Raw genomic sequence first — 27,074 nt, forward strand, 5'->3', positions numbered from 1 at the left:
AGATCACTTAAGTGTACTTGATAGTGTTAAAATATCTACTTTCTTAAACCTTTACAATGAAATTACAGTAGTTCCAAAGATGACAGCAGGCCAACCCTGAAGTACTCCCTGTTTGCTGCAGAATATCACATGCTTTGGATGTTATGTAGAAGTCCTTTTTACCCCAGTTAATTTAACCTTTTTCTGCTTGTCTTGTGGATTGGTTGAGTACTTCAGTTTTTAGAACTGGTTGGCTCAAGCAACTCTTTGTTAAAAGTACATGGAATGTGACTTGTAAAGCCTCTCACAACTGAAAGTGTGTGTGTGTGAATGTTTAAACAAAATCTAGAAAGCTTACAACAGAGCTGCAGAGAAGTAGTATTTATTTCAGAATCACACTTGTAAACATGAGAATAACATAATTGTGGTTCCAGTTTAACTCCTGTAATTGCAGAATTATTTTTTTGCTGTTAATTTTATATTAGAATAATTTTTAAATGTTATCTGGTAATAGAAGTGTGTATTTTAAGTGCTAATGCAAAGGTAAATGAACACTTTTAAATGTGTGTAGTATGTTTATTATCTCTGTAAGAGTCATAAATGTTAAGCTAAACAAATTACTTATAATAGAAGTGATTAATGATTTATGAGCAAGCTGGCTGGTGAGACACTATACACAAACTTTGATATAGTACAGAGTACTTTAATACACTTGTGAAATTCTCTTGTCTAACCTAAACTTACATTCCATGGTCATAACATGGTATATGTATTGTTATTAAAAGTAAGTGAATACATCAAAAAAAAAAAAAGAAAGAAATTATTCACTGAAGGAAATCTTCACATTTCAAGCATATTTGTTCATTGATTAATTACATTGCCAATAACCAGGTTAACTGAGACAAACTTGAATTCTGGGTAAATCCATAACAATCTCCTGCCAAACTGAAGGGGTAGGGGGGAATGATCTTCCTAAACCCACTGCATTAACCTTGCTCTAGACCCCCTACCTCTCCTCCCCTGGGAGTGGTTTTGATGTTTTCTTCTGAAGTTAGTGTTTGCTTTGCATTAACAGCATGGCCGGACCCCCCTGCATCTTGCTGCCAATAAGGGTCATCTTTCTGTGGTCCAGATCTTGCTGAAGGCTGGCTGTGACCTCGATGTCCAGGACGATGTGAGTAGAAGCCGTCATTCTTCCAGGGACTGGGTTTGCAGGGGAGCTTGTCTGCCTAGAACTCCACAGGACAAAGTGTAAGCAGCTATGAGGTGGGAGCGTAGTAGATGCTCTCCAAACTCTTTTTAGCTGAATCTTCATCCTCGTGGTGGCAAGAACTTCCTCAAAAAGACCTGTTCTGAGACCCATTCTCGACAGCAAGTTAGCGGATGGGAGCGGGGGGTGGTTCTTCCATCGTGGTTCATTCTCATCTATTATCATTCAAGTGCCTGTGTCCTGGCTCCATACGAAGGAACACATGCACACGCACACACACCAGTGAGTGTGGCAAGGCCTGTTGGAAATGTGTGTCAATGAACAAGTTTACCATTGGAGAAAAGAAGGGGCCTAAAAACTTAATTTTTTCCTTTGCTCACCTTGCTTCCTCTTTGTCTATGTGTACAACTTAGTTGAAAAGGACTTATTCAAGGAAAAAAAGGGACATAGATCTCATGGAATGCAGGAAAAAAGAAGCCTCTAGAATGAGTTTACTCTGGTGCTGTGCTGTTATTTAGACATGGCTACCAACCAACGCAGCTCTGAGTCTGTTCATGCAAATTATCTAGAAAGGGGCTGGCCAGTTAGCTCATACCAAGGTCCAGGGTTTGACCCCTGTACCAAACAGCCACCACAAAAAAAAAAAAAAAAAAAAAATTATCTAGAAAGGGACTCCAGTTGGCTCCTCTGGGGTCATGTGACCAATCCTGAGTCAATCAGCAGCGGCTGGGGTGGAGTCACATAGTACATAGGGTTGCACTATTGGGTCTTTGGAAAGAGAGGGCCTCTTAGAAGGGATCATGTAAATTGTACTCCAATGAGCTATTAGGGAAGGCCCCATTATAACATGATCGGAAACTATTTTCAGAAACTGTTTCAACTCTAATTCATATGGCAGGACTCTAAGAAATAAGAACTTTTGTTAGGAACACAGAATCTTAGAGAGTTTGCACTTACAACAACCTTTTCAAGACTCACCTTTAATCACTGTGGTTAGAGAGTGTTATTCAAATTTCAGACCCTCAGGTGTGCTAGGATATGGTTTACCAAAGTGCTTCTAGTTTTCTTTGGGTCTATTGTAATGTCCTAAAGCTTGGCAAACACACTTACAAGTGAAAAGGACAGCATTTGCAAAGAAATAACTAAATATGACATTGTTTTATGCATGGGCAAAAGGAAGGCCGTCTAGTGTCTTTCATAGATCTCTGGGTATGTTGGGAACCTGTTGGGTCTTCAAGGCTGTTATTTTCAAAAGATGCTGATTTAGCTTTAAGCTGTTGATTTCTACCTTGGATCATGATGATTTTTTATTTTCCAGCACTGTAGCCATCAGAACATTCCTAACTGTATCATGTCCTTAGACGACAGCAATGAAAATACAGGGAGAGAGAAGAGATTCCAACCACAGAAAAGGCGGAGCATTGCATTGCTGATGCAAACATGTTGGGAGGCATTTGGTCTTTGCATAATTAAAGCCATTGCTTGCCACGGTGGCAAGTCCACAACACCAGGCGTGCTAACCCATTGCAATCCAACAGCCCTGCCTCAGGTCCTGAACTCTGAGGATCACTTGTTCCCATGCAGCAAAAGCCGTGCTAATTTCCTAGGACTGCTGCTGTTTATATCAGGCAAGGTAGGAAGTAAAACAGGCAGGAGTTCTCACAAGGTAGCCAAGGTGAGACATGTGGGCAAAAGGAAAAGCTCTGCTTTTAGACAAAAAGACCTTCCTTCATTTGTTGGAATTATTCATTTTCTTGCATCTTTTCCTCACCCAAGACAAACAATGCATATATTACTTCTGTCAGATAAATTAAAACAAAACAAAGCAAAAACACAGCAACAATAAACAAAAAAAACAGTTGGAATAGAGAAGGTGGAATTGACCTTCACTAATTCTGAAGTAAGGCATTCACAGTATATGATGAATGTCTGTCTTCTGTGTACTTACCATGCTTGTTGGTGGTCAGCCTTGAAATATATGCACAAATTCAAGGAAGAAAACTCTTTATGTGTGTTTTTTAAAGAAACTGGGAGATTAATTATTGGGAAAAAATCATTTCAGAAGCTACCTATCTTAGATGGTGGATAAACTAAACTAAAACTAAATTTTACACACAGCATTTTCCAATGTTAATGTTATGAAGAATTTACTCCTCACTTCATATTCTACAGATACTGATCTTTATGGCATGATGGTAAGGACGGAGAATTAGTTGAAGAATGACCTCCAGTGGCCTGGAGTGGGATTATTATGAATTTCAACCTGTGGAAATGAGTTCTTTAGAATATGCAACTCCAGGAGCAAATTCTTGCTTGCTTCCTGCCAATCCTGTCAACTCTCTTTGGAGCTCTAACGCCATTTCCAATTGGTCAATGAGCAATCACACAGCCCCCACATCAGAAGTAGTCCAGGACCCTGTGGCCGCACTAAAAGGCATGAAGGAAGAAAAAAATAAGAAAAAACAGAGAAGAAAGGCTAGGAAGAACCCTAAAAGATCAGAGAGAGAAAAAGAGGTCAGCAACTTGCTTTGTGCACCTGCCCTGTCTTGAGCTTCCTCGCAATATGTCTGCCTCACCACCTGAAGGTGATTCTTCCTGAAAGGGGGCATGCACCACTCTTGCATGACTGAGGTTTCTCCCATGAGCTTGGCTTTGGAGTCTGCCAACACTATGCTCTCTCTTTTTCACCAATAGGAGAGAAAAAAAAGTATTTCAGAACAAAGGTTTAGACCTGAGAGGTCCCAAAGCTCTTAAAATCCCAAAGTGAGAAACACTGATGTCTCAGATAAACAGAACTTTCAGGTTATGTACTTTTGCAAACAGGTCAGCATGTTCCAAATCAAAGTGCCAAACTGCAAAGAAACTCTTCAAGTTTCCAGCTGCAGCACTTCTTCCTTCTGCCGCTTTATAGTTAACCATTCAACAAATACTTATTGGGCACCTACAGTGGCCGAGGCACTATGCCGAACACTTAGCTTGATGATGCCGTAAAGAGGCAGCCCCAACCCCACAGAGGCACCTGATCTTTCTTGAGGCCTATCCTAAGGAAAGTTGTCTTCACAGGATGTAAGCAGCTTGGAGTGAGTGCAAAGAGCCTTGACAATTTGAATTCCAGTCCAACCATGCTACCCTGAATTTGCTAATTATCCCAGGCTAGGCTTATCCATGAAATAAGGGAACTAGATGTCATGATACTTGGTGCATAGTAGGGGGTCAATAAATATTCACTGAATAAATATTGAGCAAGTGCTGTTGAGAAAGCTGTACTTTTCCCATGATTTTCTTTTCAAAGTTTCAGAATTTCATTATCAATTTAGATCAAGCAGTAATGAGGATTATGTCCAAGTTGCACTTGGGTCTGTTAGTATGCACTGAAGGCACATTTTGTTCCTTTCTGTGTCATATTTCGAAAGAATCTGTTTCAACAGTCAGTTTTAATTTTGTAGGAGGAAAGAGTCTATTCCCAGGTAACTGACCCTGTTCCGACAGAGCATCTCGAGGTGTGAAATTGTTTAGGTTGTGTTCTAGGGAAGAGTAGTTCTGAGAGTTGAGCTGAGGCAGCCCTTTGGGTATGTTTTGTGTCCCTCAGAGCCTTTAATCCTCATCGTGGTAACTTAAGAGTGGCTGGTTTTCAAAAGCTAGACACAGTGCATGGTGTGGTCCTCAGTCCTCCAGAGCCATGCCAGCTAGCATAAGCAGAGCTAACGGGCCAGCTGAGGACAGCCGCTTACGGCAGGCAGAGGCAGGGTTTGGCCTGCATGACGGTGTTGGGCTGGCCAAGGAAGGGCCTGGGCTCTGAGCGTGGTCTCTGTCTGGCGGAGTAGGCTGGGGGTGGGGAGTCATGGCCTGCAGGCAGGCAGTGCAGCTAAAAGGTCCCCACAGAGAAAGGGGCGTTCAGGAGACACCTGTGTCCGTGGCTTAGGACAGTTTGTGTTCTCCCTGCAGCCTCGCACAAGTCGTTAGTCTCTTTGGGTTTTGATAATCCGTCCGGAAAGGTGCTCCTGAGGACTGAACCGAAAGTTCGTCTTAGCTGCTTGCATTGAGCTAGAGTTTCACAGGGGAACGTTGTCTTGAGGGAAGCAAATACAGTAGATGATGTGACAGTGAGAAATAATGGTGCCATGCTGGCTCACGGCTGCCACAACTCATAATTTATAGGCAGCTGGTGAAACATGATAAAACTCTTGACCTAAGCTGAAGCTCAGGTTAGATGGTGCCCTAACCAGAGGAGGCCCTTCCATGTGATAATTTGTACAAGAAGAGTGCGGACACGACCTGGTGCCCGGGGCTTGTTGCTCATGCTTTAGGCATGGCACAGACAGAACGAGAAGATGCGTTTAGTGGAAAGCTTGTTCTGATTGGTTCAAGGGGTGCTAGTTAGAGTGCGGCAGCTTGTGGGAATATGAACAGGCCCCAAACAACTGGAGTCTGACCAGTTCAGTGCCGCCCTGAGAGAGTGGGCTCCTGTGAGGACACAGCACCGTCTTTCTCAGCAGGTCAGTAATAATAAATTGCACTGGAGGCCCATTGTGGGAAAGTCACTCACCATTCTGATAGGGGAATAGGAAGTCTTGGGAATTCTTGTGGAAGTTTTAAAATGTTAAGTCTTAGGCAATATCTCATGTCATTCCTTGTTTGGACATCAGCCATACCTCATCTGGAAATACTTCCTGAGTTGGTTGAAATGGATAACATCATAGCATAGCACACTTCCTGCAGCCACTAGTCCCATGGCCACAGTCTTCTTCTGACCCCCGGAAGGAGCCTCTTTGAATCAGGGGTCTGGGAAAGTGGACAAAGAGAAAACCAGTGTCAGCCTAATTGATCACGGGAATAATAGTTTAGGATGCTGAGGGCCGTGGAGGCAATCATGGTAATGGGGCTGGATGTCCTGACCCCGCCACTGCAGATGTCCCTTAAATTCTATAGATGAACAGTGAGAAAAGCTTCTGAGACACAGACAGCCCCATTACTGGTATATTTTTACTGCATATACTTTTAATAAGTAGCAGTTTTTCCTGATGCTAAAAGTTACGTGTGTTAAATATAAAAGGTTGGAAGATTTTAAAAAGTATAAGAAAATAAAAAACACTTCCCCTTGCGGATTTCTACAGAGAGATTTTTTTAATTTTAAGAAAGCAAATTTAAGTTTTAACTAAGGTTTTTTTGTGTGTGTGTGTGACAAAATACACGTAACATAACACGTACCATCTTAATCATTTTTAAGAGTACGGTTCCGTGGCATTCAGTACTTTCACACTGTTGCACGACCACCACCATCAGCCATCTCCAGGACTTTTTTCCAGATTAAATGCCTTTAGTGCGCACTGTCTTTTACAGATCCCGGGGAGTTTTGACAGTAGAGCCGGCATTTCGTTAAGGTTGTATATAGGTAGCAGCACATCCCTGTTGTCTTATGACAGTCTCTCTTTCCTCTTTGGGCTAAGGACCAGGAATGTTACATAGAGTGTCCTTTGCCCCTCTGGTCTCTGCCAGGAAACTTCGTTTATACAAAACTCTAAAAGGGAAAGGGAGGGACCTTGGAGATCATCAGCCCTGTCCTTTTACAGGTGAGGAGCCCAAGGCCCAGCGAGGTGACAGGTCTCTCCCAACGCGTGACAGGGCAGGTCTCCTGACCCCCTTGCCCTGTGCTCATTGCTTCTCACCAGACCTCTACAGTGTTCACCCATCTCCCTTTGGAGCCTGGACCACAGGCTCCAGTTGACTTTCTGAGTCCGTGTCAGAGATAAAATGTGCTCTTAGAGACTTCAGAACTCTCTGTTGTTACAGTCTTCTCCTTCTTGCCTCTGGAAATGTCACGGCCTTCTCTCAACTGCAATTAAGGGAAAGAGTCAAGTGCCCTTTGGTGCCTAAAGGAGAAAAATGGTCAGCAGTCGCAGGAATCTGATCATAGAGATAAGGGGTCCAAATGCAGCATAAATCAGTGAAGTTGCTGAAATAGCAGAAGAGGATTCTTAGAAATATGCAGCGATAGGCTGCAGTCCCTGGAGTCCTCAGATGAAATAGAGCAGACCTCTGTGTTGCTCTTGGCTAGCACAAGTCAATGAAGAAATTATGCACCTGTCATTAAATCATGAGTGCTACTAACTAACTGACATAGCTGGATAGTGATTCGTCTGCAAGCTGGGGACTCGAGGACTCAGTAGGTAGTAAAGATTCCAGACATTACTGGTTTAATTGCATAGCACACCCAGTCTAGCCTCAGACTCGCTCTCCACACACTTGACAGTCACATCCCTGGGGTGGTAGGAGAAGCCTGACCCTCATTCTGAGGTCAGTTCTGTGGCCAAGGTCTATTCTTGCTGTTGCCTAAGGTCCACCTGAGTTTGTGAACAAATTGCTCTCCAGCGTGCATTGTTTACTGAGACAAGAGAGCCTGCCTGACAGCCCGTGGTAACTAAGCCCTTCTGCTGATAACCAGTCTGCTCTGTGTGGGGACAGGAAGATGTCCTTGTGTCCAAGTGGAGATGTGAGTGGTGCTGGGGAGTATTTGGGAGAGCTGACCGTTGTTCCTGACTCTGCGTCACTTTGCAGGGGGACCAGACCGCCTTGCACCGGGCCACGGTGGTGGGGAACACTGAGATCATCGCCGCGCTCATCCAGGAGGGGTGTGCTCTGGACAGACAAGACAAGGTGAAGTGGGATGTGACAGCTTGCTCGCTGCCCAAAGCAAGGGATGCGGGCAGCTGGGGGAGCTGGAAGACCCTGCTCTGGAAACTTTGAATACTGAAAATGTTAAGATGCCTAAGTCTTACCACTCATGACTTAACATGAGTTACCCAAATTTCCTTTGAAAGAGTATCTGGTATCCAGCCAGTTTTTAAAAATCCTTTCCCCTGTTTTGTGGCACCAGTGACAACCACATAAATCTAAATGGTAGAGAAAAAAATCCAGAAATAATGATCTGTGGAGGCCTGGATGGGGGTTGGGGGGAAGGGATGAGCCCCTAGACTTTCCGTTTATTTATTATTATTATTTTTTTTAGGTAAGAGAGCAAGTTAATTTCTTTAAACTATATTGGAAATAAAAAATAAGCAAAATAGATTCTTTCTTTAAGAAATCCCAAGGACATATTATATATTAACCCAGTGTTTTTAATTGGCCTGTCTTAAGACATGGAACTTCACAATTAAGCGTAATTCAGCCTCTGCTCACTTTTTTCTTAAAAAACTTTTTATTGAAGTGTAACGTACATACAGAAAAGTGCACAAATAATGAGCACTCAGCTCGATGAGTTTCTTTACCCAAACACACCTGTGTGAGCACCCAGGTCAAGAAGCAGCTCCTTTCCTATACCCCGAAGCCCCTCACCCGATGCCCCCTTCTCGTCACTCCTCCCCTTTCCTTCTGCTTCCTGCTTCTGTAGTCAGTCCCATTGGCCAGGCCACACATCGCTGGTACCTTTCCAAAACCACCCACTCCCTGGCCTTTGGGGCCCTAGACTTTCCCCTATGGGTGTCAGCAGCATTAGGCCTCATCGCATGTGCGCATTTCTAGCTATTCCCAAGGGCACAGGTGTAGTTGAGTAACAGTTTAAGCCAGATCCTGGACGTAATTGGAGACCACGCCTACACTGGCCTTGGCTGACCACCCTGCACCCTGGCCTGGAACAGCAGGGGGGCATCTCTACCTCCCCTCTCCAGCTTCCCCCTCTCTGTAACTCCTACCTTCTCATCCCACCAATTCATTGCACTTAATGATATTTCTCTCTCTCTCTTTTTTTCTTTATAGTAAGTTAAGCAAATACGAGCTATGTTGGATAATTGGTTTTTATTTAAAAGCCACATGTTGAGGACACTTGTTGATCTTATTTACAAATCACTGTTTCCACAGTGCCTGCTCATTTGTTTGGGGCCCTGAAGCTTTTGGATTAAGCTGGATAGGATTAAATTTTGGTGAAAAGATGGGGAGGGAGAATGTAACTATCAGGGCCCTGGGCCCCTGGAACTTGGGAAGCTAGACTGTTCCTTCGCCCAGCCTTTGCAGGGTTCTCGCTGGTGCCAGGAGCAGAGCAGATCTGGAGGGGTGGTAGAGGTGGAAAGGAATGGACAGCGTGCTGTCCCGATGTTGCTTTCTGGTGAATGGGAGCTACAGGTAGGCCCTGGAACCTTTCTCAACCGGGGCTCCCAGGGAAACTTCAGCCCAAATGCCTAAGGCATCCACTGTACCTCATGAATTTCTCTCTCCTCTGTGCATCTGGAATGATTCTTACGATGTTCCATTTCTTGGAGAATGGAAAAACCGGCCACTCAAATCATTTCTGCATTCTGTGGTTCACATGAAGAACCCCAGTTGAGAAAGGCCCTGTGGTGTACCGTAAAGATCCACCGTGATGTACTGACTATAATGAGAAGAATTAGGTCACGGGTAATGTGCCTTCTCCCCCGTGTGTGTTCCTTAGGACGGGAACACGGCCCTGCATGAAGCGTCCTGGCACGGTTTCAGCCAGTCGGCCAAGCTGCTCGTTAAAGCAGGAGCCAACGTGCTTGCCAGGAACAAGGTGAGCCCTGCAGGTGCTAGAACTCTTCATTCACAGGTGAGGACGGCTGTGGGTTTCCCTCCCTGTGGGAGCCTCCTCTCGGTGAGCAGAGTGAAGGCTCAGAGGGGCATGTGGGACCTGGCAGGGTCAGTCCTGCCCGGAAGTTTCATTTGCAGAAAAGGCTAGAAGCAGACTGATATTCCAGCTCAGGAACAAGCCCACCCACAGCACGGAAACCCTGCTGATGTGAGAAGCCCCTGCCTGCCACTGGGAACCTACGGATCACTGTTCCCGTCATCTTGACACTATTTAAAAAATACAGCAATAGAGAGCTGGCATTAAAAAATATCAGAAAAGAACTTTAAAATGCTAATACCAACATTAGCAAGAGTGCAGTGAAGTGGTCCACTCGGACAGCACTGGGAGAAGTGTGATGGGGACAAGCACCTTTGGGAGGCAATTTGGCAAGACAAATCAAGAGCCTTAAAAGTGGTCCTGTCTTCTTACCCAGTAACAACCCTTCTAGGACTCTATTCTAAAAAAGTAATAAAACATGCTGGTAAAAATTTACCCACAAGGACGTTCATGGCAGCAATAGAAACAATATTAAAAAAATGTGAGGAGGGGATTTAAAATTGTGGTTCATTTATATAATGGAATACAATTATATCATCAAAATTATAGTTTTGAAGATAATGCTCTTGATTTGTTAAAGAACATGACAAAAGGACACAAAATTTTATATACGATGTGTCCCAACGTTTAATATAGATTTACATATATTTAAAAATTTAAGCCTGGAAGGATATCTACCAAAATATTAACCGTGGTTATCTCTGGGAATGGAGGGTACGGTTGATGTTTATTTTTGTTTTTACTTTTGTTTCCTCTCCAAATTTCCAAAATGAACCCATTGTTTCTTTTACAATTAGGAAGAAGAGGCATTATTTAATTTTTAAAATTAAAAAAAAGCATTATCAGTACTCTTGAGATATTTGCAGTTCTGGGAGAAGGGGTCCTAAAAGGGCTTGCCTTCTTTTCTGTCTTCAGATGGCCGGGCCGGGTGTGGCAAGGGTTTGAAGGGGCCCGAGGTTTCCCACAATGCACTTGTGCAGTTGGGAACACGGGGTGGTGGCTCCACCTAGTGGTAAGGTAATGAATCCAGGTGCTCAGATGGGTTCTAGGTGGCAGCAGCATGGGGACCATGGACAGCAGTAAGTAGCCTTCCTAAATCACACACACACACAGTGGTAGTTTCATGGCAAAGTAGGATCTGAAACCCTAGTAAGTCTGGTTTAAGATACCTGTGCACATGTCTACACACAGATTTTCAACAGCAATGGCAGGCAAAAGATCTAATGTTAACTATCCAGTTAGAAATATACTCCCATCAATCAACTTCTCTGGATCTTGCATGCTGCAGGAAATAGAAACGAAAGCTTGAAACTCCTCAGTAAATATAATCTACATGGGAAGCGAGAGCACCAATTTCAGTGGCTTTGACCTCCTTTGAAATCTCCTGGCTCTTGCAGCTTTTCCATTGGTTGATTAGAGAGTGCACTCAAGCAAGCCATCCCAGCCCTCATGGAGACAGGGCAGGAATAATAGCATTTCTTCTCTCTCACTTTCATCTGTTTCCACTCTCCAGTCCCTCATTGCATCTTAGGACATTTCCTTCATGTCTCTGTCTTCCCATCTGTCCCTGTCTTTCCATGCTCATTACTAAGCATGCCTGGATTATTTCAGAAGGCTCACAGCAGACTGACTAGCTCGTCTAGCCACTTCTCCATCCTGCTCTTCCTCTGCTCAGAAACCTTCCAGTAAAGCTCCCTTGCTTGCCGCTCTCCCAAGGCCCCCCAAAAGCCTTCCCAGCATGTGCTCCTGAGCTATCAGAGCGGGGCTCCCCAGCTCCTCACCTTGTCCACTCCTTTAGGGTAGCCCACTCCTCATTTTTGTCCATAGACCTCCAACCCAGGCCCCCAGAACCTCCCTCCCCAAAGGCCCATCAGGCTGTTTCCTGCAGCTCTCCCTTGGCACTGTGCACAGCTTTGTGCTGTTCTTTACTGGTTAGCTGTTTCTCCTGGGTCCCTCGTGGGTCCAGAGCTTGAGGGAAAGATGCAAGTTATACATCATCAGATCTCCAATAGTGCCTTCCTCACTGCCTGGCAGGCTGGTGGCTGTTCCATTTTTTCAAAGTGGTTTATGGTCTGGAACCTGAGTTGGTGTGTTGTCACATTTTCTGAGAAGTAGATGGTCCCAGTTAATGGATAAGCAAGCTTAAGCTGGGAGCCAGTAGAGTCCTTGCCTAAGACACATGATTCGTCTTGACACAATTAGGGCCATAAACTGTCCTGGGCTTGTCTGCTCCACCACACTGCCTCCTGTCCCTTGGAGGTCCCCAAAAATGTCATGGAGAGCTACAAGTTTTCTCTCTAGATAAAATGGCAGGTAAGGTGGCACTGCCATCCCAGAAGAGGGACTTCTTTCACTTAGCATAATGTCTTTGAGATTCCTTCATGTTGTTACTTGTATGAATAGTTAGTTCCTTTTTATTATGCTGAGTAGTATTCCATTGTGTGGATGTACCACAAGTTGTTTATTCGAACTTACAGTTTTTAATTTTCTTGATCCAAATGCTTTTCCACACAATTGATATTTTCTCATTGGCAAAATAAATTGTGGTGTGGTATATTCCCAGAACCATCAGATTTCCTTCATTTTACTCATTTATTCAGCACATACTTGTTTGTTTTTTTTATTTTTTGGCAGCTGGCTGGTACAGGAATCTGAACCCTTGACCTTGTTGTTATTAACACCACACTCTAACCAACTGAGCTAACCAGCTAGCCCCCTGTTCAGCATGTATTTCATGACTGCCATAAAGCCAACAACTTGGGGACAATCTGAGAGTAGAGTATTTAAATTATGGGCAGATCCTTTGTTGTTGAGAACTAAGCTAGCAGTGTTCTCTACCTGGCTGTACATTAGACTCTTCTGGGGGACGTTAAACATTAAAAAAATGGAACAAAACAAAACAAAACAAAAAAACGCCTGATGGCCAGGCCTAGGGTGTCTGTCACAGTTTGACCTGGACTGAGGGGTTTTCTGGAATGTGGGACTGTCAGTGCTAAAACTGGGATAGCCCAGGCCACATTCCCCAGGCTGAGTCAATCAGTCCCCAGAAGGGTTGCAGCTGTGCACAGGTATGGTTTTTTTAAACTTTCCCCAGGTAATTCTAATGTGTAGCCAAGGGCTGAAAACCACTGACCCCACTAAACCCTCAGGCTTGTAATCCTCCATGTGCCTGAAGGTAACAGTGAGAAAAAAGATCTACCCAGACTAAAGATATGAGAGGGGAGGTAAGTGAACTAGAGACAGCCAGTTTTCCTTTGTTTATTTTTTACTCATTCCTCTTTTCAGAAGGTCAGGAATCTAACATCCTGGAGTATCAGCAGACAGTACTGTGAGATCCAGAGGGGAGTAAAGTAGGTGAGGGGAAGCAATAAACAGGCAGTGTAATAGCTCCAAGCCCACGCACTGCAGTTCCAACCCAGCTTTTAAGCTCAGCAGAACAAACGCTGAGCTTATATATTCAAACTCCTAAGTGCTCGCAGGCTCTCAGATGACACCAAATCTCTTGTCATGCTGCCTGCTTTTCTTGTTACTTTTCTAGGGGTTATCAGCAGCCTTGCAGGCCTACTCCCACAGACTCAAGTTCATGTCACGCAGTTCTTTCTGCAAGACTGCTGTGGACATTATTCTTACCCTTGGCTGTCGAAGGTAGTGTCCAGAAAGCAAGAGGGTCTTAATCTGTATGCTAAGTGACAGATGCAGCTGTATTGCCTGCTATGTAGGGCACCTTGCTCAGTTCAAATTGTGATGTTTCAAGAAAAATATAAGAATGGGTGATTTCAAAAAGGCTTACAAGTTAAATCAATTACTTTTAGGCTGCACTTCCAGGAAGTGGCCAATTTTGCCTTTTTCACTCCACCGTTGGTAGAGTATTGTAGCCATAGCTTTATCTGTGTTGGGCAGGAAGTCATCTCTAGAGTAATTCAACGCTGTGTGTGTGTACAGCATTTCATGGTTAGGAAAATGCCTTCTTAGGCGCTCTGCATCAGTCCTCATAGCCTCAGGACGTAGGGGTCTCACTCACCTTCACAGGTACGGAATTCCAGGCTGAGCATTTGAAGAGCCTTGCCCAGTGGCTTTCACCTAGTAAGTGGGAGAGCCAGGACTTGGGACCGTGGTTTTATGACAGATAGGACTCTTCTGCCTGTTTGGATTCCAAACTAAATGTTCTTGCATCAGAGGCACCTCGGCTGGGATCACCGATCAGGAGGCAGAGAATGTAAGCGTTGACTTTTTTCCCCTGAGTAAGTATTGCCCCTCTGCAAGGTGTGCAGGTGTGTGCAGAAGCACGTTGCTAACGTGTCCTCCCTTCTCTCTGCCTCTCTCCAAGGCGGGGAACACGGCTCTGCACCTGGCCTGCCAGAACAGCCACTCCCAGAGCACACGCATCCTCCTGCTGGGCGGGTCCCGCGCCAACCTCAAAAATAATGTGGGTGAACAAAACCGGCTTCTCTCGCTTTCTCTCTCTTGTGACGCCTCAGAAAATAACCCCAAAGCATCCTTGAGTAGTAACTCTAGAAATTAAAATTTGAAAAGTGTTTGGGGACTATCTAGATTCATTTTTTGCTAATTTCCCAAGGGGTCATTTAGGGACCTTAGAAGAGGAATCAAAAGATTTGGAAATATAATCATGCATTGCATAAGGACATTTTGGTCAATGACAGACCACATATATGACAGTGGTCCCAAGAGATTATAAGGGCTATCACTTTTAGCACAGGTGTGTAATTGGCTTGTGTAGGTCACTCTGATGTTTGCACAACGTCAAAATCACATAATGACACATTTATCAGAATGTATCCCGTCGTTAAGCAACACATAACTGTACTGCTTTTCCCTTATCCTTTTCCCTTCCCTCCTCAACTTTAGTTCGTTTTATCGTTTCTTACAGCACGTGTCTGGCCAATGACAGTCTATGAAACCTGTAAATGTTTTAAGAAAGTCTCTGCCCATGTAGAGTGTTGTACTATTATTAGCAAATATGGGATGATGCCATACAGAGGAGGTCCTATGATGCTCCATACCCAGCGTCTACAGAGGGCAGGTCCTATTGATTACTGAAGAGTCCTTGGGATGAGCTGATGGGACAACAGTTTTTAGTCTGACCTGAAAATTTACATGAGTGTTCCTCCTTCCTCCACAAAGAAGCTGTATTTCTTCATAAATCTTAGCCACACTGGTGAGAGAATCTGAGGCTTCTCTCAAAAATGGCCTCCGCTGGGGGTCTCCCTGTTGGGAGACAGACTCATCTAAGGTGGTTCTAGAATGCTCTATACCTCAGCTTTGAGCCCGTCTCCTTCTTAATCCAGGAGAGGAAGTTATGCTGAGTGGCGACAGAGCGAGGATGAAAACGCCAAGAGAGCGCTGCAGAACATCACGACTTTCTGTCTCCAGTTCTGTTGCTGTCTCTGGAAGCAGAGATCAGTCTGTGCCCACCAAGGAAGGCCCTGGTCCAGAGTTTTTCTGAATGCCCTTTTTTACTCCCAGTGACTGCTTCCTCATCAGCTCCTCAGGCTACATTGCTCCATATAGGGTATTAGGGTCCTACTGAAATGGGATGCTCCTTGAATTTGGGGGGACACATGTTTCTTAAAATTCAGCAACTCACCCTGCTGCCTTGTCCTTTCAGCCATACTAAATCTATGCTGGGGAAGGCTCATTTCCAAAGCAATGCTGTTGATCTTAATTCCATTTACTCCAGATCCTCTGGGATGTAGGGGAGGCTGGGGTCAATGGATCCTTATAAGGTGCTGGGTAAACAGAGCCTCCCTTAGCTCTCCTGCAGGTCTTATGGGGAGCAGGCATCCAGTTTCATAAAGGTGGAATAAGAGACTCTGGGCGACCACAAGGTTATTCTGCACAGGTGAAAGAGAACAGGGCTGCAGACAGCAGCCACACCAGCAAAGGACCACTGGTCTTGGAATGGAGCATCTATGTTAAAAGAGATGCTTACAATTAAGATCAACATGCCCTAAAGAATATACAAGAGTCTGACAGCTTTTAAATGATGTTTTCATTTTATTTTTCTCTGTTTGGTTTTGTAACCGCTCAGACTGTGCTTAGAGTTTGATTTCTGTCCGCAGGCAGGCGACACCTGTTTGCACGTTGCTGCGCGCTATAATCACTTGTCCATCATTAGGCTCCTCCTCAGTGCTTTCTGTTCTGTCCATGAAAAGAACCAGGTCAGTGCATGTATCCTCTTCATGGCCGCCAGCACCCTTCTCACAAGGCTACCTGACAGGTGTGTTAGTGCGAACAGGATCAGAGGCTGCTGGGAGGTGTCCTCTGACCTGCCTGGGATCCACCAGCGCTGGTCTTTGCATGAGTGTCCCATCGAGTTCCGGTGACCCTGGTTTATCTGACCTCCTAGAAAAAGCATGCCCTTACCATTCCTGTGCGTATCACCACATTTGCATATTGAACGTTTTCTGGAGATCCTAGGGTGGGTTTTGTTTTTAATAAGATTTGAAAAAGGAAATCCACAAGGAAGAGTGTGGCTTAGTAAAGAATAGAGAAGCAAGGGAATTAGGCGTCTTCTGGCTCCCTGACTTCTGTTCCTTGCACTGCCATTTACTTTAGTTTGAATTCATGGAGTCTCTCATTTCTGTAAAATTGGGTACATGATCTGTATCCACGCCATGAAATGGGGTTTTGAAATAAAGCTACGATCATTACACTCACTCTTGCATGGAAATTTGCAAGCTTTTCAGTAGTCATTTAGATTTAAAACATAGATTGTCTTGGTATTTACTGATATCTAAGTGATGCATTTTTGCTTTTCTGAGTTTGGCTCTTCTGAGTTTGGATGCATACATCTGAAATTTTTTTTAAAATTAGATGTGGTTCAGATTAAATATACATTTTCCAGTGGTTTCTGACCCTGGCTGCACATGAGAATCAACAGAGGAATTAAAAATTCCATTTCTGGATCCCACCCCAGTTTGAAAGAGCCAGAACCCCTGGGGGCAAGGTCCAGGCAGTGGTATTTTTAAAAAGCTCCATGAATATGCAGCCAGGGTTGAGAACCACTGACCTAATAAAGTAGCTAAGCCTGTCATTCTAAAACCTCCCCAGTGGGTTCTATTTCATCAGAACTCTTAGTCCTATAAAGCCCCCACCAACCAGTGCTTCTCAGCTTTGGCAGCATGTTACAATTACCTGGAGCCCAACCCACACAGCAGACCAATGAACTCAGAATATCTGTGAGTGGGACCCAGACAGCAGTAGTTTTTAAAGCTCCTCAGCTGTTTCCATTATGCAACCAAGAGTGGAAACCACTCCTATATAGCTTCCTACACACTCACACTCTCACACACACACACACACACACACACACACACACGTGTGTGTGTGTACTTGACTGAAATGAACTAAACACTTTTCCTGCTACTCATAGAGATGGCTGAATTTTCATGCTGCCCAGGAAAAAAAGTATCAGGGCTCTTTGCCTGATCACCTGACAGGGGAGAGAATGAATTATTTCACTTCTCCTGTATTTGTCTGGTTTATTTATATCATTCTGTTTCGAAAATGACAGTATTTGCATTTGAAGTTGGCCCACTAAGCTGTAGTTTTGTCCTCCTTTAATAGTTGATTGTATGAAAACATATTTTTCGTATAGAGAAAATATGAAAACTTATTTATAGACTACATAGTAAAAGGCAGTAAACAGTTGGTCGTAAGTGAACACTGATTCTCAGTGTCACCAACCAAATCAAGAACACCCTGAGCCTACAGATAGAGTGAGTCCCCGCGGCCCCTGCAGATCCGTGGGAGGGGCTGAGGGCTGGGCTGTCACCCTCCAGTGCTTGCTGCAGTCCCGTCTTCACAGCTGCTCCTGCTCAACCCACTCTCTGACCTCTGACCTCCCTGGGCAGAAGAACGGGGTCCAGAGGTCTGCGGTGACTAGCCCGCCAACCCCAGGCTTCCTGCCCATCCTCCTGCCTCCATGAGGCTTGGGGTCCCGCCATTCTCAACAACCCCAGTCAGTCCAGCATCACTTTGCCCCTGCATTTAGTCGAGTTCTGTGACTTCTGATGTCCCTGCGCAGAAAGGAATGTGATATCAGTGCATAGGTCATTTAGTTCCAAGATCTCTTTAAACAGAACTATGTAACACGTTAAGGAAGGGCCCCATTATCAGCTAAGGCAAATCTTAGCTTGACTTTGAAGAGCCACCCTAGGCCAGGGGATGAAAAGCTGGAGGGCTGAAGGCCATGAGCAGATGGGGTTTAGCAGGCTCTCTTCTGATTAATTTCAGGCCGGAGACACAGCACTTCATATTGCTGCTGCCCTAAATCACAAGAAGGTGGTTAAAATCTTACTGGAAGCTGGAGCAGATGGGACCATTGTTAACAATGTAAGTGAGGATAGGGTGGGTTGTTACTACCTACACCCCCGCAGTCTCCGAGGGCCCAGCCGCACTCTGAAGAGTGTGGAGCTGAAGCCACGGCCCCTGGGGCCCTCGGGGTGGACTTGTGGGGACCCCTGCTCTGAGCAGCCCTGCTTGAGTTAACAAGCCCTGAGGACCCACCATTAAACTCCCAGCTGCGTGAACACAACCTGGTATGAAAAGGAAGCTTAGAGGTATCTAAGTAACTGGCAAGTGGAAGTTACCAAAAGTGAGTTCCAAGCTTGTCCATGCTTGCCGTCTTTAGAAAAATGGCCACGTGGCCATCAGATTAATCAGCCTAAAACTCTAACTCCTTCCTCTCCAAAATCACCCCACCTCACTCCTCCCTTCTCTCCTCTCAATCTCTCTCCCCCTCCCATCTTATTCTCTGCCTTCCTCCCTCCCCAGCTCCTATAGCAGACACCAGCTTAGGCACCCTTTCTTCCCGGAAGCTGACCTGCGGCCTGTGCCCTTCTGCGAGGCTCAGGGGGTGGAACAGCTGTGTGGATTCCGGGGAGTCAGGGAGTCAAAGCTGCAAAAGGCTCCTGTTCTCCCAAGTCTAGTCCCCTTCCTCCTCTCGCCTTCTCATAGCTCTGGAACCTGTGCTGGGTGGTGCAGTTGCCCCTTCCATGACGCCCTGACAACCTTCCCCTTCCTTTCAAATCCTGCTGTTGTCAGCTCTTTGTTCTTGGCTTAAGCTTAACCTCCTTAAAACCTACATTATGGCCACAGCTTTGTAATAATTTCTCACAGTCCAGTTCCTGAGACTCTATGGCCAGGCCCTGATCTGGCCCTCCAGACGTTTTCCCTCTTGTTCTCCAGGAAAAGTACATTGCTAGTCTGGATTTTATGATCCTTTGTACTGTTTCAACTGGAATGTTCCACCTTGATCCTGTCTGGGTTTTTTGTTTGTTTGTTTGTTTGTTTGTTTAAAGATGATTGGTAAGGGGATCTTAGCCCTTGACTTGGTGTTGTCAGCACCACACTCTCCCAAGTGAGTCATGGGCCAGCCCTTCCTGTCTGGTTTTTACCTTCCTTTCTTTCCCAGGAACCTCCTTGGTGGGCAGTGCACCAGACCTCTGCCTCCCAACGCACTTACTGCTCTCTTGGTCGGCACTTGCCCTCTGTTGTGTGTATTTAATTAGCATGTCCTCTGGAGCATGACTGGCTCCCTCATTGGACGGTATGAGGCTGAAGAGTGGGGCCACATCATATACTGTATTGTGGCTGTATTTTGCTGAGCACACACAGGGGCTGAGTGTGGAATTGTCTGCTCCTGATGCAAGTTGTGCTGGCTAGGCTCTGAGTGTGCAGGGCTGGTGTCCCTTCCTCACCTGTCCTCCCTGTGTCTTTCCTCAGGCAGGCCAGACGCCACTGGAGACTGCCCGCCACCACAATAATCCAGAAGTTGCTCTGCTCCTCACTAAAGCTCCCCAGGTAGGATTTACTGCACTTTCCATCATATTGTTTATGTGGGACTGAAAGTCTTTTGGGATGCCTCTGATTGCAATCTCCTAAAGCCAATTTAAACTAACTTAGGTAGAGAATTGATGGGCTTATTAGCTAGACAATGAGAAATGTGGGAATCCATGTGGGCCTCCAGGATGACTAGAGCCAAAGATTTCCAGTCCAGCTCCTCACACAGAGACATCATTTTCTCCCTGAGGCTACATCATTGTCACAACCAGCTTCCTGGAGCCTAACTTCCCAGCTACTCAGCCAGGGAAGGAGTTCCAATTTAAAACACTGCAGAAGAGAACCATGATTGAAGAGCTTGGGGCAAATGCCCTCTCCTGAACAAGTGGGACAAGGGCTTTAAGAAGAGAAGGGGTATTTCCAGAGAAAGGTAGGAGGGAGGGGACCATTCTGGGCAGACAGAGCAGGAAACGTCCACCAGAGGCAGCTAAGTACAGTATAGTTTTCTTTCCTTTTTTTTTGAATAATGATGTCCAATAAATTTAAATTTAAAATATAGTGGCTTTATTTTGAGTTGAGCTTGGCATTATCTAAGTGACAATAAAGAAATTTAATAATAATTTAAAGCTATTTATAATTCCAGTACCCCAAAACATCTGTTTTTGTTTCTTCATATTACTTTCCACAGACACTCAATTTTTATATAATTGTGCCTGCATGTATACACCCTTTTCTATTCTGCCTTTTATCCTAATAATGGGACAATATTCTGTGGTTTTCATAATTATTCATTGTAATAGTAGCATAATATTATTTTTTGTTGCTGTCAATACTTTTTAAACCATTTCCTTAATGTTGGACATTTAGGTCATTTCCAGATTGGAGCTATTCTGTATTGCATTACAGCAAACACTGATTGCTTTTCCATCTTATTCCGGCTCATTTTGCGAGAAGAGAAAGTCTCAGGAAGTCAAGACTGTGAATACCACCCTGCTGCTTCATAGCCCAGTACCAGCCTAGCCCGGGGTTTTGCCTGGCCTTTATTTCATTAAAGTTTTTAAAAAATGCCTAATATAACTAGCAGTTTCTGGAAATGGTTAAGAGTTTTGTCTTTTGCAAAAATTGATCACCCTCTTGAGCATTGAGCTGGTCCTTCTCAGTGGTCTCTGGAATGCCATAGAGCTCCTGACAGGAGGGACTTGTGTATGAAAAGCTGCTAGAGGTGGAGCATTTCACCTCTCTCCAGCTGTGTGCAAAGAATCATCAGCAGAATCACATCCATGAATCCTGATAGAAAAGTGCTCGTCTCCCATGAATCAAAAAGTACAGTGTGCTATATAAATGTCAGAATCCATCACATTTATCTGGCATTTCAGCATCTGGCAATTTATTGGACGGCCAGCCCTATCCTCAGCCATACAGAGATCATCAAGTCCTGTGGTGCTAGAGAATTCCCCAGGCACACAAAGACTGATGTATCTTTAACCCACCTATCATCGTCTTCCAAAGACCAAGGATGTTCACTTGAAGGGGAAAAAAGCTCTACCATGGACCATTTCTCTGTGCAGTTCTCCTTTTGTGTTTTTATTAAAAAATGACTTAAGCAAGCTTTTCCACACCCATACTGAATAGCAGATAAGTTAGATGACATGTTATGAAAGTTTATTTCACATATAATTATATATGTTAAACCTTATTCTCAACACAAAGAAGGAACTTTGGAATATGCATAAAATTTTGTGCATACCATTCTGATCTGTAGTTACAGAAATAGCCTTACAGCATTTTTCTTTTTTTTTTTCCTGAAAAGAAATATTCCCTTGTCCTAGGCCCTCCATTGAAAATGGACCTTAATGGGCCACAGCAGTACTAAGAGGATACTTCTTTCCAAGGCCTTAAGATCAACATTCTCTGATTTGTGTGGACTGGAAAAGTGTAGTGACGTTCCATTTGGTAGATGGTATGGTTTGCTGAGACAGGCTTTAAGCCATACAAAGTTGTTGTCGTTGTCTAATAACATGGTAAATGGAGGAATTTTGCTGATGATTATTTTGGGTTCGGGTGACCTCTGAATGTCACTTGTCATTTTTGATTGATGTGGTTGGTTCACAAATGCTCTGAAAGTGAATTTCAGGCTGATTCTAGCACTGTGTGCTGTTCTGAGAGTCCACAAACCAGGTGAGCAATGGGTACTAGCTACTTCCGTAAGGTGGCTGAGGAAGGAGACACTAGCCAGGCAAATGAAGAAAAGAAGATTTTATTAGCAAGCAGCAAGCAGACCTGCCGGGCTGAGCCAAGAAATGGCATCAGCACCGAAAGACAGTTGGGTGTTGTGAAGAAAGTGAAGGAAGATGGTCAGGGCCCCTCAGGGGTTCAGAATCTTGCCGAGCATTTGATATAAATATGCACGTGCACCCGGATGTTCCTTGGCTATTGTCTAATGTACTTGTGCACGTGCATCCAGGTGTCCTGGGTTATGGACTTACATATAAAGGATGAGTGGCTCTGATCCACGGCCCCCCCCCCCCCCCGCCCCCTGTGATGCCCCTGGGGGGCCACAGGGAGGCCACTACTGCTGCTGGAAGCTGCTGCTACTGGAGACTGTTGCTGCCAATGGCTCCTGGGATCTTTCCCAATTACGTAGTGTGATCCTGCGTGTGAGGGGTCTGGTGACCCAGCCTGGCATGTGAGGGGTCTGGTAACCTAGTCTGTACAACATGTTTGAAGGGTCTGACCCCTAGCCCTGACAATACAAATGGAAAACTTAGTGTAACTAAACTAATGAAACATTTTGGCTTTAATAGATGAATTGCCTAATCAGACAAGTCTGTAGCCATACAATTGACTAAGTCGGCAGGAGTCCGACAATGGCCACAACCTGACAGGTGTCTTCTTTCATAGGGTTAAGATTGGCATCTGGCCTAGCCTAGGGAGATGGTCACAATGTTCCATTCTGGGTACAGCTTGCTCATGGGAACAGAGACTTGGGGAGACAAAAACCTTGGGCTAGCTGGGGGAAGCAGTTACAATGTTACACTCTGGCTGCAGCCTGCTCAGCCTGCTGGTGGGAACAGAGACTTAGGGAGATAGAAACTTAGAGGAACCAAACTTGGAGAAACAAAACCAAAGGGTGGGGGCTTTCTAAAAGTCAGGTTTTCAGTTCCAGGGACCTAACAACTTCCTTTCCTCATACTTGACTTCCTTGTGAGTCTGAATTTAGCTTCAGATGTGGCTTAGTCAATGGTTCTCAGAATATCTGGTCAAAGGATCCTTTTACATTCTTAAATATTATGGGCCAGAGGCTGAAGGTTTCTACCAGTTCAAAGATCTGTACTCTGTGGTTAAACATACTCTGCCAATTAATCAGCTCTAAGGCAGGTTGGGAGGCACCTGACGGTGACTGATGGTCCACTGTGTGCCAGCTGCCTACTTTTCCTTGGTTAATCCCAACAACTCCCTATTTTTCTATTTAAGAAGATAGAGCACAGAGAGGTCATGTCACTTGCCTCAAGATCCCACAGCTAGCTACTGCTGGATCAACCTGGATCTGCCAACCCCACGTGCATTTGTCTGTGTCTGTTCTACCGCTCTGCACTATAGGGGTAGACTAAGTGCTTCTTGTGGGGAAAGGGATTCCTGCCCCATGGTTGGTACCATGGCTCATAGATGTCCCTTAATAATGTTTGAATCAAATTGAATATGACTTGGACACAGTTTGGCCGAGGGAAGATCTGATGGGCCAAGATGGAGAGTGAGAGTGCACAGGGCTTCCGTGTCACACAACTCCACGGGACACCATTCATATCCTAGTTTATGTGAATGGTACTCCCTGGAGTTATGCAGAGCACAGCCCCTGCACACCTACTGGGAAGTCCTGGTCCAGCACATAAATGCCTGTTATTATTATTATCATCACAGACTTTAAGGGGTCAGGAACAATATCCTACCCATCTCTGGGTCCCTATGGTGCCCAGTACAAGATCTGGGAGGTGCAATAGGTGGTCCACAGGTACCTGTTTGATGTGACTGCTCGGTCTCTCCCACTAGGCTGTAAGTTCCATTAGGTCAGAGCGCCCGCTCCAAGGAGAATTCTCTCACGCTGCTGCTGCACACACCAGTGGTTTGTAACAATGCCATTTGCCTCCTTCAGGTCTTGCGCTTCAGTCGTGGGCGAAGCCTGAGGAAAAAGAGAGAGAGGCTCAAGGAAGAGAGGAGAGCCCAGTCTGTGCCAAGAGATGAGGTGGCACAAAGCAAGGTGGGGGTAGTGCTCCCGACCGTCCCCAACTCCACCCACTTCCAGAGGTTGGGAACCTACCTCCCTTCTTCCACTGGGGGCAACTGGTGGCCGTCATGCCCTCCTCTGCCCTCCTTTCCACAGGGGTTCCTCAAACTATTGCCAGTCTTTCTTCCTTTGGCTCCCTGTCCTCCACTCCTCCAGGACTAATGATCATGTGCCTCTGTGCATGGGCTGCCCATCACCCGTCCAGCACCCTGTGTGGACAGACTCACCAGCCCATGTACCTGTGGCCTTTGTCCCTGCCACGTGGCATGTGGGCAGCACTGCCTCTCTGACACTGGGCCCTTAATTGAGTAGAGCAGTGGTTTTCAAAGTGTGGTGTCCAGTGTGTCACCTAGGACCTTGTTAGAAATGCAAACTCTTGGGCCTCACCCACAGAAACTCTGGGGTGGGGCCCAGCGATCTGTGTTTGAACAAGACCTCCCCGGGATTCTGACATAGACTAAACTTTGAGAACCACTGGCACAGGTTGCTTCTTCTCTTTCTTCGTAGAAAATGTACCAAGGCTGTGCTTGGTATGCATATGGTATGGCTCTTTTGTGCAAATTAGAAAAAGGTGCCCCTGGGACAGCCCAGCCCTGCATGGGTCACACATGATGAATAGAGCCTGAGTTGGATTCAGCTCTTCTTGGCCCTTTTTCCCCTCAGCTAGGTGTCCGTGTGCAGTGAACAGCTTGCACAACTGTGCATGGATGCCCTGAATGAACCATGCTTTTCAGCTGTCTCAGGACGAGGAAGACTAGGATACAGAGATGACTTTTGGCACGTAAAATGTTATCAGCAGGTTCTTGCTCTTCTGTCTGGTATTTCGGAATCCTCTCATCAATTTCCAGGGCTAAAGCATTATTAACTCTGATTAACATTCGAATTGTACAAATTAAGTTGTAAAAGTTCTCACAAAGACCGGAAATACCTTATTTTTTCATTTCTGAGGGTTTTCATTCTCCACCATGAATTGTGGGGGTCCAGTTCGAAGAACAAATGGGGTTCTGTTGAAATGCAAAAGACCAAAAATCTCTAATGCTGAAGTGTTTCATATGTGGTAGGTTCCTGGAGTTCTAGAACATAGAATTAGACCCAAGAATATATTCAGTTGGGGACCTGCTAAATGAAATGAAAGCCAAATATTCAAACAACCAGGAAAAGCATTATATGTTCAGTTAATACCACCCGTGTTCACTATGTCTCAAATTTATGTCACTATCAAATTCCCGTGGGTCCCTTATAAGATGGCGTCTTGCAAACAGAATTTTACCCTGTACGTGGAAAAGGCCAAAGGAGTATATAGAACAGGTTCTGGGCTTTTTTCCTCTGTAGGGAAGTGTCTCAGCAGGAGACACCCCCAGCAGTGAACAGGCTGTGCTCAGAAAAGAGGAGGCCAGAGAAGATTTCCTGTCAGCCTCGCCAGAGACCAGAGCCAAGGATGACAAGAGGAGAAGGTCACGGCCCAAGGTCAGCAGGCACGTGAAAGCAGCCGAGGGTGGCTGGGAGGCAGGTTGGCAGAGGGTTCAGGACATTGGGTCCCCAACAGTTAAAAAGCCACTTCACTTGGTTTGCTAGTTTGGAGCCAGAGCACAGAAATTAAATCTGGCTGACTTCAGACATAAGGTTGTCACACTAGTGTATTTCTTTTGACATGCGTCACTTGGAGTAGGACACCATGAAGTGAAGCAAGGTAGGGTTCTTTGTCCAAAAGTGGGTGAGATGGGAGCCACCAGCTGGGTGTCACTCTTGCAGATGTCACAGGGCTCAGGGGTGTCGTCTCTTTCTCCCCCACAGGTGTCAGCATTTTCCGACCCCACTCCCTCAGCAGACCAACAGCCTGGACACCGGAAGAGCTCGCATGCTCACAATCATCCTAAAAAGAGGGGCAGGCACCGGTGTTCATCCCCACCCCCGCCCCACGAGTTCAGAGCGTACCAGCTGTACACGCTGTACCGCGGCAAGGACGGGAAGGTGATGCAGGTACCACAGAGCCTGCGGGACTGGCAGCGCCCGCCTCACCAAGGCTGCCCACATGGTTCCTGGGGGCTGAGAGCCACCTCAGGCATTGACTTAGTAAAGCATGGGCTTTGAAGAGACGCCAGATGGCCTCCCCCTGTCAGTGGTGTGGATACAGTCCTGCTGCCAGGCCCAGACCAACAGAGGTGTAGTTACAGAACTTTCTGCACCACTGTGGGTGACTAGATATCTTGAGGCCCCAGCAGATGAAAGCAGATTGAGATGGGACCCTATCCTACCCTCTTTGAGCCTTCTTAGTGCTCACGGGGGCCAAAGCACAGCCTATGGGATGTTCCAAAGCTATGACAGGGACGAGTCTGTCTCCTACATCCCCTGGATGCCCCTGGCATGCTGCCTGGCACACTGTGGATGCTCAAAACATGTTTGTTGAAGGAACTAACATGTTGGCTTGATTCCTTTTTTGTTTCCCTCTTAGGCCCCAATAAATGGTTGTCGATGTGAACCTCTCATCAACAAGCTGGAGAATCAGCTGGAGGCCACCGTGGAGGAGATAAGAGCAGAGCTGGGGGCGGTTCAAGACAAAATGAACACAAAGCTGGGGCATATGGAAAATAAGACCCAGCACCAAGTAAGCGAGTGGCCCAGCCTCCTAATTGCAAGGTGTTGTGGCAGGAAATGAAAGCAGAGATCTTAGCACACCTGTCGCCCTGACAGTGTCTGGGAGCTGCCAGGGAAGAGGCCTGCTCGTGTAATTTTGTCAAACTGCATTTGTTTTGATTTTTAGGAACATGTTTACATTGCTTCTGATTCTAAAAGTAATATATCCCCATTACACGGCATTTTTAAAAAATATGAAAATTAGGAATAAATCACCTATAAGCTTCCTGTGATGAAAAAGCAATATTAATATTTGGGTTTATTTTCCTCCAGTCCTTTTATATGGTTTTTTCCCCTCCAAATAATAGACTTTATAGCACTTTTAGGTTGACAGAAAAATTAAACAAAGTGCAGACAGTTCACATCCCCTCCTCCCACACACACAGTTTCTCCACATCTTACCTTAGTGTGGTACATTTGTTACAAGTATGAACCAGTATCGGTGAATTATTATTAACTAAAGTTTACATTAGGGTTCCCGCTTTGTGTTTTTCTATGGGTGTTTGCCAAATGCATAGTCATGTATTAAT

General features: G+C 45.4%; 1 protein-coding gene across 5 annotated transcripts in view; it reads left to right on the forward strand.

The window, feature by feature from the left end:
* Window positions 1–27,074, forward strand: part of ANKRD6 (ankyrin repeat domain 6) — a 183,292-nt gene that overhangs the window by 146,228 nt on the left and 9,990 nt on the right. Inside the window, exons 3-13 of one of the 5 annotated variants that reach the window (XM_063097427.1) lie at window positions 1,055–1,153; window positions 7,745–7,843; window positions 9,612–9,710; window positions 14,152–14,250; window positions 15,905–16,003; window positions 18,081–18,179; window positions 19,572–19,649; window positions 23,779–23,883; window positions 25,243–25,377; window positions 25,705–25,890; window positions 26,363–26,515. In XM_063097427.1, coding sequence (XP_062953497.1) covers window positions 1,055–1,153; window positions 7,745–7,843; window positions 9,612–9,710; window positions 14,152–14,250; window positions 15,905–16,003; window positions 18,081–18,179; window positions 19,572–19,649; window positions 23,779–23,883; window positions 25,243–25,377; window positions 25,705–25,890; window positions 26,363–26,515 — 1,251 coding nt within the window. Of the gene's footprint in view, window positions 1–1,054; window positions 1,154–3,390; window positions 3,704–7,744; window positions 7,844–9,611; window positions 9,711–14,151; window positions 14,251–15,904; window positions 16,004–18,080; window positions 18,180–19,571; window positions 19,650–23,778; window positions 23,884–25,242; window positions 25,378–25,704; window positions 25,891–26,362; window positions 26,516–27,074 lie in introns of those variants that run through there. The other 4 variants (XM_063097426.1, XM_063097428.1, XM_063097429.1 and 1 more) reach the window with 4 other exon arrangements.

The sequence above is a fragment of the Cynocephalus volans genome, chromosome 5 (genome assembly GCF_027409185.1).
Source record: "Cynocephalus volans isolate mCynVol1 chromosome 5, mCynVol1.pri, whole genome shotgun sequence".
Classification (NCBI taxonomy): Eukaryota; Metazoa; Chordata; class Mammalia; order Dermoptera; family Cynocephalidae; genus Cynocephalus; species Cynocephalus volans.